Source organism: Aphelocoma coerulescens, chromosome 1A (genome assembly GCF_041296385.1).
Source record: "Aphelocoma coerulescens isolate FSJ_1873_10779 chromosome 1A, UR_Acoe_1.0, whole genome shotgun sequence".
Classification (NCBI taxonomy): Eukaryota; Metazoa; Chordata; class Aves; order Passeriformes; family Corvidae; genus Aphelocoma; species Aphelocoma coerulescens.
The window spans coordinates 5,012,352-5,025,271 of record NC_091014.1 but is presented as its reverse complement, the minus strand read 5'-3'; the positions used below and the strand labels follow the sequence as shown (position 1 = coordinate 5,025,271).

General features: G+C 40.3%; 1 protein-coding gene across 3 annotated transcripts in view; it reads right to left on the bottom strand.

The window, feature by feature from the left end:
- The window catches only part of TAF3 (TATA-box binding protein associated factor 3), a 114,668-nt gene that overhangs the window by 26,385 nt on the left and 75,363 nt on the right, over nucleotides 1-12,920 (bottom strand). For 2 of the 3 annotated variants that reach the window (XR_011156149.1, XM_069034629.1), the window contains exon 3: nucleotides 692-2,505. Coding sequence is in view for 2 of the 3 variants with exons in the window: in XM_069034629.1 (XP_068890730.1) it covers nucleotides 692-2,505 (1,814 nt within the window). In the remaining variant the exon portion in view is untranslated. Of the gene's footprint in view, nucleotides 1-691; nucleotides 2,506-4,987; nucleotides 5,054-12,920 lie in introns of those variants that run through there. The other variant, XM_069034643.1, reaches the window with a different exon arrangement.

Genomic DNA, 12,920 nt, shown 5'->3' with positions numbered 1-12,920 from the left:
CAGGAATGGAAGGAGCTCAAACCCCTTGAAAATTAGCTCTCCCCTTCTGTCTCTCAAGCATAAGACTCAAAACGAAAGGTGACATTTGAACACTTAGACCATAATTTGACAATAATTTTCTTACTTCAAACAAATTGGAGCAACAAGGGGACAGATATGCTAAGAGAAGACTCAGCAGCTCTTCTGAGCATCTGAGATAACATTTATTTGAAGGCAGTCTGCTCCTCATTTCTGTCCACCTGGGAATTTCCAGGCTTATACAGACTTTGAAACAGCAGACTTTTAGAAACTAAATTTTAAGTTTTTATGAAAGGTATAGGGTTGCTGCCCTTCTAGTGGAAACCTACAGAACAAACTTTCTGCATCACAACACTGCATCCCTTTGCTGTGTGTGTGCTGTTGTTGAGTCTGAGCCTCAGCTTTTCCAAGTGAAAAGTGAGTTGAGAAAAGCCAGGACAATTTCACATTTCAAATTAACGGAATTGAAATTCCATTGCTTTGTTTTCCAAAGAGGGGGGACAATTTCTGAAGCTCTGGTGGACATCTTCCTTGGAACTGTTATTATTAAGAAACACCAAACCTGTAACCACATTTCTCCTCAGAGCTCTTAGAGAGTGCTCAGCAGAAAACACAGGAATCCACGCAGATTTTTCAAGCAAGTGTGCCACCTCAACTCATCCAACCAGCTTACCTTTTCATGTTTGTGTTTCTCCTTTTCTTTCTCTTTCTTTTCTCTTTCTTTCCTCTCCTTTTCCTTCTCCTTCTTTTCTTTTTCTTTGTCCTTCTCCCTTTCTTTCTTTTTCTTCTTCTCTTTTTTGTCTTTCTTCTTCTCTTTTGGTTTCTCTTTGTCCTCAAACAGTTTTTCAGGTAGCATGGGAGACAAGGAAGGTAACATGCTGGGAAGCCTCATAGCAGATGGTGTGCTGAACAAGGGCATAGACATTTCTTTGGGAGGTAACACAAGAGGTGCTGATGGCACCTTTATCTTATCTTCCTTACCCTTATCTTTGAGTTTCTCTTTGTCCTTTTTATCCTTGTCTTTCTTGCCTTTCTCTTTCTCTTTCTTTTTATCTTTATGTTTTTCTCTCTCTTTTTTGGTATTGCCATCTTTCAACTTCACTTTTGTGTCAGCATCCTCAAAATCCTTTAGTTTGAATTTATAGGGATCAAGATCCTCTTCTTTGAGTAGTTCCTTCCACTGAAACTTTGCTTCTTTGTTTCCTTCCTTGTCTTTATCTTTCTCCTTGTTCTTTTCCTTCTCCTTATTTTTCTCTTTGTTCTTCTCTTTATCTTTTTCTTTTTGTTTTTCTTTCTTCTTCATTTTAGTTTTCAGCTCTTTTTTCAATTTCTTTTTCACTTCTGTCGATGAAGCCAACTTGGTTTTCTCCTCATAGACTTTGAGAAGAGGCTCAGGAGTTGGCGGTGAAGCAGAAGGAGAGGAGAAATAAGTGAAGTTGGTAGGTGGATTAGAAGGTGTCCCCATGTTTGCCTTCCGAATGACCTCATCAATTGAGTCATCCATTGTCCATGAAATGTCTGAACTTGAAGTCCCACCCGAGGCAGGTATTGGAGTTGCTCCTGCCTTATTTGCATTATTGGTGGGAACAGAAGGTTTGGGAGTTGTAGACTCTGAAATAGAAAGTCTTTTAGGACTGGTAAAAATTTCTCCTTCTGATTCGGACCCAGAGGAAAACTCGAAGGGATCCGGTTCTCGCTCTGCACACGCACGAGCAATCACAGCATCGATTGAATCATCAATGGTCTTGTCCATGACCGGCACTTTCTTTACCTGGTTGTCCATATTTGGCTTGGGGGCAGGCTCAGGTGGTGTCTGTCCCTGTTTCACTTGAATATTTTCCTTTCCTATCTTGTCACTCAATGCAGGCAGAGGGGTTCTACTCGGTGTTTCAGGCTTCACAGGAGGTTGTGGAACATGAGCAGGAACCTTTGGACTTTTAGGACTTTTTGGGCTCTTGGCGCGACCTGGTGACTTTTTTTCTTTGGATCCAGGTTTTGGTGAACGAATGGGACTCCCAGCTACCACTGGTGAGGGTGCAGTTTTCGGTGATTTTGTCTTCTGTCCTGGAGAACTTGTTTTGGACTTCGTTTTGGGTAAAAACGGCTTTGCCTCTAAAGGTTTGGGGGTCGGCACTTGGGATTTAATGGGAGCCAACATTGGTGGTTCTGGCGAAGGGGGGACTAAGTCTGTACTGTCCTGAACATGAACTGGAGAAAGCATTGGTGGCACTTTTTGTGTATTTATTGAGCTAAGAGGCTCACGTGGTTCCACAGTTCCATCCAAGGCATCCCCTTTGGAAACAGACAGTTTTGGCCGTTTCACAGGTGGGAATTCCTCGGCATCAGGACTCTCTAATGGTCTCTTGCTCAAGTAGTTCTCATCATTAATTGCCTCATCGTCTTCCATATCTCCTTCTTCTTCCAGTGGGACCTGCATGGCCTCTGCAGATGTACCTCCATCGGTTGGAACCTGCTCCTCTTCCTCTTCTGTAACAAAGAACATTTAGAAAAGCATTAGGATAATTGAAATGTGTTTTACAGAAACAAACAAGCACCAGAGCAAATATTCATGTGCATCTCAGCCCAGAAAAGACAACTGGCTACCTAAGGGCTTCTTACTGGTCTGCTTGGAAGGAACATGTGGCACCTCCTGTCTCACATCAGCCGCCACTGGAACTGGCAGGTGCCCTCACTGCAGTGTAACACTGAACCCATGAGCAAAGGAGAGGAGGGTAGAGCTCTCCAATGGCAGAGCTTGCAGAGCAGGTCCAAAGTGTCAGTTCTACCCAAAACCACCAGAGTAACTTCTTTATTCATTTTTAAATGAAGGGAAAGAGGTTGAAGCACTTTTTTTGCTGTAACACAGTGTCAAAGCAAAGTGTCAAAGTAAAATTAACCAGAACTGTCTTACTGCCTATATATCACACAATTTTGATTGCATATTAACTACTAGGAAAACATCTTCCTAAACCTAGTTTATTCTTCCTGAAGCAGCACAGACTGAAGGTTAAAGCAGAGTTAGACTAAGCCCCATTCAACCTGCCAGGTTCTCTCTCTCTGATAACCATCTTAAGAGCTGCTGCAGGTGGACACAATCTGCTGTGACTGTATGGGAACACCCCAGCATTGCGTGTGTGTGTTGGTTCAGATCAGGAACATGCCTTTGAAATACATTTCCCCATCATCTCCCATACTGTTGTTTTGTTTGCATCATGGGACAATCCTGGAGTGCATATGCTGGCTTCCTGCAGCCATGAAACCAAAATGAAGGAGAAATCCACCTAACACACTCCAGAGCAGGTGGGCATTTTAGCTGTGAGACCAAAAACCAGCTTTTGAAAACAAGATAAATCTGAAACCTGCACAGTGTGGCCATCAGACAGCAACTGTTTCAAACCAGTATGGATACCACCTGTATCTGTTTTTTTGCTTCATAACAATTTTTTTTCAATACAACACCATCTTTGGATCCACATACGACATTATGGTGCAGAGAAAGGAGAAAATTCACTTGAGATCTCCCAACAAATCCACAGTAGGTTTAAAAAGAGAACCTCTGATCTCCACAACCACAGCCAAGCACTTTATCCTCTTGGATACACTTCCTCACTTTCAAAATGGAATTATCTGAGCAGGAAAAAGGATTCTTAGTCCTGAATAAGAATATCTACACAGGCATTAACCTGACACATTTATATTTGCAGTAATTACATCATTACACCTATGCTGGTTAACATTCCTGCAAAGACAACCTCATTTCACTTTACCCCAAGTCTGTGTTTACCCACCTGCAAAAACTCAAGACATTTTGTCTAGCAGGGTTTCTGAGGAAAGATATCCAGTGCCCCAAGATTCTCGCATGAAATATGTAATAAAAAACATTTATGAGGACAGTGGCTAAAACCCAACTTCTTAATGAGCAAGTGGTTTTAAAGAAGAAAACACCAAGAAATTTGAAACATTCCACTAAACACTATTTAAAACTCAGTAAGACAGCATCTTTCTGAACTATCTGTTTTCAAGGAGTTTATTTTCAGGTTTTCTGCACTGGTGTTTCTCTACTGTAATGTGTCAATGCTCTGATTTAGGAGAGTTGAGTCAAGAGCCCTGGGCTGCAGCACAAATCTTGCCAGCATCACAAATTAAGTAAAATGAGCTAGCAAGTCTGGTTTTCGCCAGGGCCCAGAGGATTTACAGCAGCCAGCCTAGAGAGGAGACTTTGCCTGAGGATAAAGTCTTAGCCTTCCGTGAAAAACAGAAATGTTAGGGAGTTAGGTTTTGCCTGGCTGGGCACTGACATTAAATTTTTTAAACTGCAAAGTTAGAGTATAACTGAGAAATCACTGTGGACTGAACCTGCACCTGCTATGGGGGAAAAAATCTGCTTCCCCATCATGGAAGTAATTTCAATCTCTGTTTAAACTGCTGCAGAATTCAGCTGCCTTCACCTGCTCAGAAGGGTTTTCGGGATGAAAAATCAGCATTCATCAGATGTCACACAGTACCAGTTGCTACTGAGCAATTCCCTCCCAACCCCATTCCACCTACTTCATCACTGAGAGTTTGTTTTCATTTAAAAGTAGGAGATAAAATTTAAAACAAACATCATACTTTAAAATCAGGATTTAGAGAAATATTCTGCCTCAGACACAAGATGAAAAGTGTAGCCAAATTAAAATATTAGGAAAGATAGAGTTTGATGATGCAGACTTTAGAAACAGGAACATAAACCATTTTAATACAAGAAACACGGGGATAAGAGGAGTCAATAAAGTGGAAAATAAACAACTGCAACAGTAAAAAAATTTACATTTAGTAGAAAAATCAGAACATTTATTTGCTAAAGATTTCTGCCCGATGTCCATTTAAACAGCCCCTCTCTTACACTGTGTCTCATGGATGGGCAATGCAATATTTCATATTTTTATAACTCCTTCCCATCCCAAGGTGCTTCTCATGTTTTACCTACTCAGGATTGCAGAATACCAGCAGCTGCCGGATCAAAGGCAAAAAAACAATTTCAGAGGAGCTTTGGAGAACAGGGACTGGAGTTCTGTACAAAAAAAAAAAGAGCAATGCTTATTTTTTTTTTAATAAGGCCAAGTAAAGTTTGCAGCAGGCCCACAAAGTTTCTGTGATCTTGTGTGGAGGTGCCAGGGAAGGGCAAAAGGTTAAAGTGCAGTTTGTAGAGGTGAGACAAGAAATCGGGGTGTCTTGGCTCCAGCTTTCATGCACATTCCTGCAAGCCACAAAGACAACTTAGTAAGGAAGCAGAAGCATTACCATCCCTTTTATATGGACTTGGATTCCCCAAAACATCTGGAAAAAATTGCCTGGGTCAGTCCTGAACAATCCAGGGACTAAGGAAGTTCACGAGCACTTAACTACTGACACACATTCACCACTTTTCAGACATGCTCAGATGACAATCTGGAATCCTATAGTGGTCAAATGAAATCCAAATTTCTCTTGGAACAAGGCCACAGTCTGATCCTTAGCAAGGACTGGTTTTCTGCCAGGCAGTGCCTTTCAAACCTGAGCCACCACAGCTGTGGCAGAAAACAATGAAGCACTTTTTTTTTTTTTTTTTTTTTGGGGGGGGGGTAGGGGAGGAGGGAAAGTTAATTAGAGAAAGTGAAATTTCTATCTTGAGTTCAACACCTACAGCTTTTTTTTCCTCCTGAAGGATTCACACCAGAGCAGGAACTAAATATGGGAAAACATCAGCTTTTAAGTGTTTGCTGCCTGATTTGGTGATGAGCATTTACAACCACGCGGCCACTTCCTCACCTCTGTCAATCTCATTCACCACCTGGCACTTCTGGACACACCATCCTTTGTGCACAGGATTGCTTTTTAACTCTCTTTACTGCCATTTCTCCCTATCTCTGGCCACCTTATTAATGATCCAGCCCAAGTTAGCATCTACAGGTCAAATGGATATCACCTCAGCCATCTGCCCTCATAACTCTCCCCTGTAATGAAAAGAGACTAGAGCTGTTTGGGAGGTTTCTCAAGATAACAGATACACTTTTTTTGGTCGTTAGAGAAGTCAGTGATGGATCAATATTAATGCTCACATTACTAAAGCTACAGAGAGCAATTGTTTATTATATCAGTGGGTTCCTGTGCAGAGCCTGGGCTACAGGAGAGATGAGTTCAAGCCATTGCAGCACTGAATTTGTCCATCACTGAAATAAAACAAGCTGAGAGCTGTCAGCATGCTGCCTAGGTAGGAGAAATCTGGTTAGTAAGCCAGCATTTCTTACTTGAGAATATTAGGCTGTACCAGGGAAGTGGTGGAATCATTGTCCCTGGAGTGTTCAAACATGTGGACGTGTCACTCGGGGACATGGATTTAGTGGTGACTTGGCACTGTTGGGTTAATGGTTGGACTAAATGATCTGAGAGGGTTTTTCCAACCTAAATGATTCAATGGGTAACAACATCACCTGTGTCTATGTCAGAAGGCAAATTCACTTTCATGAAAGGATGATTTTGAAGTTAGGGTAGGAAGGAATCCACTACTCTCTTGACACAGGTCTGCAGGGTGATTTGGGGCAGGTCACTCCACATCCTGCTGCCTTCCCATCTGACAAATGATGATAATTCCATCTCACAGAGGTGCTGTAAAAGCTGAACTTGATAAATACACAGCACCTCAGGATTTCTGGACGTAAAGCATCAGAATCCCAAATGCAAACCACAGGGATCTGTCTCCGCTTCAAATGCTGGAAAATTTCTTAAGCTGAACAGTACAAGCAAGAAACTGAAACTCCTGCCCCTTTTTTAAGGAAAAACCACTAAAAAGTTCAAACTCTGTTTCTTGGTACATCATGTTCCTGTAGCACAGCAGGGACTCCAAACCAAAGGGTTATTGAATATATACCTTCTTAATTTGGCCACAGCTCAGTTTCAGGACAGCAATACTCAACACTTCAGTAATGAATTTCCAGGTTCACAAAAATTGAGGGACTGTTTGTCCCTAAAACTGACACAAGGGTACAAAGGAACAGAAATTCTGCCTTTATTGAAGAAAAAGAAGTGCAATCACCTGTACCACATTATCATGCTCACCTGGCTACCTAGTCAGAGGAGGCAGCATAACAGGTCAGATAAAAGTGAAGGCACGAAAGATAGGTGCAAAACTCATCTGATTAATTAGACAGGCACCTATGTACGGGCATTCTTCAAGCAAAAAAACCTATCATATATAAATACATCTGTAAAATTAAAATTGTCATCATCTTGGTGGTCACCAGACTTTCTACTTGGTCGCTTCAGTGAGAAAACCATAAGCACTGACAGCTAGATGGTGTCCTAGAGAACATGGCACAGACTGGGACAGATGAAATCTCTGCTCAGCTCCTGGCCCTGCCAAAAACTTAGCCTGTCTGTTCGCTGGTATTTAATTTAAGCAAAGTTCCAGTCTCTCTTCTGAAAACTGGATTAATATTTCACTCTGTCACAGGGTGGTGACAGGATAAAACCATCTCGGTAAGACATGCAGATTTAAGAATAAATCAATATTTCTCATGTACAAGATGAAGCAGAATCAGACATGCTGGCCTAAAACTGGACACCACTTTCTGAAGAAAGAATAACTTGATTTTAGTAACAGCAGCTCTTACCTCCAATGCTACATCTAAAGAATTAATTGCACAAAGCTCTAGGAGGTAACAGCTCCTGTGGAAGCCAACTCTTGTTATTATAATAATGCAAGATTTTGGCATTTGGCATCTGATATTAACTGTAATATGGCCGACAAACAGTATCAGCTACCAGAGTAAACCCATTAAGGATACAATTCTCAAAAAGCCGATGTTTCCATGCAACTCATACATACCTATTTTCAACTATTAAATTTCTTCCATGATCCTTTTCTTTTTAAACAGAACTTAAACATTTTCTTCTCTAACAGAATGCAAAATGCCCAAGTAAGATCTGTCTGTAGACCATGGAATTCTTTCACACATAGTTCTATTCAGATCAGTTTCTCTGCTCCTTTGCACTGAATGGTACCAAGTACCTAAGAATGGGAGTTGGAAATATCAGGGTTTTTAAGGAAAATTAGGGTTTGGGAAAGAAAGTGATGTGGCAGTACATGCCCTGAAATCTTCAATCCATCTTTGTTTCCAAGCATATCCTCCTTAGGACCACACAGATATCAAGGCTGATGGTTTTATACACAGCCAGCTCAGCCTCTCAAATGCAAGAAGGAAGGGATCACTCCCACCCAACATATGAAACATTTTAGTGAGAAAAATAATAGAAAAAAACTTCCTGCAGACTTCCAGAATAATTTTCCTATTATCTAGTTAAAGCATGAGATGAAGCCAAAGATAAGTTTTTTGGAAATTTTAAGTCATTAAGTCAAGAGCTTACATCCCTACGATATCCTAATAAGCAGGAACTTTTGATTTCTGTTAAAATTGAAGTCTTTTTTTGTGCCATGATATGTTTTATCTCTTTAACTTGTAATAACAATGGCCTTTTCCCAAAACAAACAGAAAGTGTGCTTGTAGTCCATAAAGGAAATTAATGGAAGAGGGACAAAATTCAATCCTGATATCCTACAGGCCAATATCCTGGTACCTTAATGCAAAATGAACACACTAAGATACCTGTGACACATTTGGAGCTTAGAATAATGGATTTTATATAGATACTTGTGTATATGTTACATATATATATATATATATAAATTGTATATATAATTTCTCTGCTGTATGAAACAACTGATCACTGATGTGACCTGTTTACCAGACAGGCAATAAAACAACAGATTTCTCCTTTACTGTATAAAGATCAACCAACCTATTACCAAACCCTGACATTTTCCAGTTGATAGTTTCTATGGGAAGAGAGCTGGGAAGAGAGCACCACCAAGGAGCTCATCTTCCACGTGTCTCAAATTTTTCCACTGACACTGCCAGCAAGTTCATTGCAGTGCCTTCTCAGTATGTTATCAAATGCAGAAACCACATTACAAACATACATTAAAAACAACAACAACAAAAAAAGAAGAGCTTTCAGCTATGGCAAGTAATTTTGCATAAATAACTAAAACACTGTAAGGAAGATGTGAAAGGTGCTTGAAGTTAAATATCTCAACTTGTTAACCACACTGGAAAATGTTGCCCCAAATGGCTGGGTGGTCCTTACTATTAGCCAGGACTGAACTTGGAGGTGTTCAGCAGGACTGAGACTTGGTGTATACATTTATCATCACTCTGGAAGCCCTTATTAACCTGTCCAAGCAGCTGCAAGTAGCCCACAAAACACTCCTCCATCCCTAATGACATAATGACAATCATCTGGAAATATGGATGATAGCAATAATCTGGTTCCGGACTCAAAAATTTCCAGATTGATTCAGTTACCTCTCCACTCTGTTAAACAACTGCTTCAACTCCTGATTTGGCATTTCTTGGTATGAAGCCATTGGAGACAAACTATTGAGCACCAGCAGGAGAAGAGAATATTGACAGTTTGCCAGGAGCAAACCATAACTCCTAAACCTGTAGTTCTACATTTAAAAGGAAACTGTCCCATCCTTTCTTTTGTCCTGTTTCAAGTATTTGTGCAGGAGAATGAAGAACTAATCAAGGCTAAAACAAGAAAGATTATCTGCAAGTTTGGGCCAGAACAAGCCAGAAGAAAGTCCTGCAGTTCCTTTCTTACATCATCATCTTGCCCTCTCTCCATGCTGAAGTGACTTAATGGGATAGCACAAATGGAAATATATCTGAGGATGGAAGAAAAAAAAAAAACAGAGAGAAAGTATTTTTATGTCCAGTTGGCAAAGTAAAAATCCCACCTCAGGATGACACAAGCCTAAGGGAGTGGGAAAGGAGAGTTGTGAGGAGCATCACTGAGCATCAGATCTTGGCTTAGGGTATAATGTGAGATTTTGACTTCCAGTGCTGCTTTAGGATACCAGATGGAATGAGAGTAACACTTCTACGTAGTTACTAGTGGCTGTCCTCATTCTAGTATTTTTTAAAAATATGCAATTTTACGAAGCCAAATTACACAGGATTCTTAAAATGACACAGCCAGTTCCTGCTGAAGACAGAAAAACAGAGTTGGAAGATTGTTACCTGCTACACCCACAATCTCTCTCTGACCTGACAAAATATTAGTCCAGAATTTGTGCTGCTACAGCAAGCAAAAACATGTTTCTATCTAAATACAACAAGGCAGACTTTATGTTTGCTTTGACTTTTAGGCAGTGGCTCAACAGTTTTTGTAGCTCACACACATGAACACACGGCAGTGCTCGGCTAATGGGTCTGGGGAGTAGAAACAACCCCAGAAGCATCTTTAGGAAGTGATGGAATGAGAAATGTGTGGGATCCAGCCAGCTCCCTGTCAACAGGGCAGCCTTGGCTCAGTCACTTTGATGTTGCTCTGAATTACTTGTGATGGAGTCTCTCCCCTGAAATCTCCAAAGTGCATTGTGAAAACCACTGCAGTTAGATCAAAACATAGAGCCAGGGAGAGAAAACCTCTACAAATAAATTTGGCTTTGTCTTCATGCTTTTTATTTCACTTTTTACTCCCTCTGGGGTGTATGATCCCTAACAGAATCGAGAACTTGTCCCAAAGTATGTGTGCAGGCGCAGAGGTTTTCTCTTTAGAGGAACATTTTGACTTCTAAAAAATAAAATTATTAGCAAAGACAAGGTAATTAGGCAATGACAATTCATAGAGTACAACCAATCAATAACAGAGTACATTAGCAAGACTGACAGAGGTGTGAAGCCGATACATTATAAATGGCTCTATACTGACCTGTAAAAATGCAGCGTTTCCCTAACATTCGGCACAATAAAAAACTAAAATGCTATATAAGCAAGCCAACCTGAAATGACACCTAGTATTATAAATGGCCTAATCTATATGTTAATACTGTTGTATCACATAACTGCAGCAAGACTAAGATAACAATATGACTTTGGGGTTTCTATGGCTACATCCTGGGCTAACGTGCCTGAAAGGGCTTGCTGCTGACACCACACAAGCTTTCTGAGTGCTTCTCTTTGGTTATTTATGATATGATTTATGATAACGACAACATCTCCTATTTTCTCCCCTCGTCAGATACAATAAATTGCCATCGTTAATCACCGTTCTTGCTTCAGCTATGATTACAATAGTATAATAGGGCCTAGCTATGGTAATACTGTGTATTAAGGTGTTTTTTCCCCCCCTTTAAAGAAATATGCACAAGTAGATCTTTGTAGCCGATGTCAGTACCTGTAGTATTTTAATAATCTTCCCAGGAGTATTCCTGGATAAGAATTTCTGTTACAACTGAGATTCAGCTTCGCTCCTCTTGCAGAGATCAAATTTACCATCTAAAGACTCAAAATCCACATCATATTATCTGCATCTAAGAATTCTCAAATGTAGTATGAGGGGTTTATATGTATTTTTCTTGAGAAAAGGAAAGGAGACCATCAGTCTTTTCACTTTGCACGTCTGTATCTAATCTTCCTGGCTGAGCTTTCCAAACCAGCTTTTCAAGTATCACAAATCTTACTAAAAACAAAAACACTGAACCTATATAAACATCTGGAAGAATTTTTACAGTGCTTTTCCTTTTCTATACTATGGTCTTGTATAAGAAAATATACTGTTCTACCTTCAATAAAATCCTAGCTTGAAAACCCCCAGGCTTTTACAAATATTTTAGGAAGCAACTATTTGTACCTCCTGGCAAAGGAACAGACTAGGTATTTATTGCACTGGGGTACCTGTACTTCTTCCATACTAATAATTTTTACCTGGTACTGCAGAATTTTAGTCCTCCACAGATTTGCAACCTACATGTGCATTTGGGTACTTGGATTCAGCACTGAGAAAACACTGTGATTATTTAATGTCTTATTTTGCAATTGAGCTAAATAACTCCAGAAATAGGAAGGCTTAACTGTTCTATAGACATCACGTACTTCTTTCACTATATTACTTCAGACCCCACTCTTTCTCCCCAGAAGTTCAAAATTTAACCCCAAAAAGCTTTAGGCTTACATAGTAGTCTATCACCTAATTCACACCACTGTATTTTCTAGATGTTGTCTAACTGTTGGTAATTTTTTCCAAGGTTTAAAGCTATACCAGTGTTGTCCAGGGGGGTAAAAACCCTTAAAAACAGGCAGAGAAATATTCTTGGCACTCTAGGTTCCTACAGTGTAATGCACCTGTGAGAGCAGAAATATGCTTTAAGGCCCAGGTGTTAGAATTTAAGAGTCACATTTCTCATCATCATGAGTCCCAGACACAGCAAGTAAGAGACAGACACGATGGCATGATGGGCTATTTTGGATTGTAGCAATAAGCATATCTGTATTTATATTGCTGCTATAAATAGCTAAGGTGTCCCTCAGCCTAGAGGGACCCAACTCATTACTGCTTTTGTGGCAAAGGTAGAGGAGATGGGAGGGGATATTGTGGCAATTCTGATCAGCACAGGGAAGAGGCTTGGCATGGAAGAAATGGCAACATGAAGTCAGTGGCCTCCTATTAAATGATGAGCTCATCTCCAAGTTCACAGGATAAACACAGACACTGCCAGGTGTGGCAAAAAATCCACATGGAGAGAGAATTCCTCTGGCAGGCAAGGTCTGTGATCAGCTACAATTACCTGTGTCTGCCTCTGACTCACTTTACTCCCTCAAAAGTAGACCTGGGCTATTTTGGGTCTTAATCTCTTACATTCTTGTTCACATGAGGGAGCTTCTGCAAAAATGCATTCCCAGAAGGAAGTCTTGGCTCAACACAGCTTAAAGACCATCATCACTGGCTATGCAGGACAAAGATGTAATTTTGCTGTCGTAAAAAAAGGCTCTGAGTGTTTAAATCACCTTCAAATAACTTTTTAGTTCAACAACTCA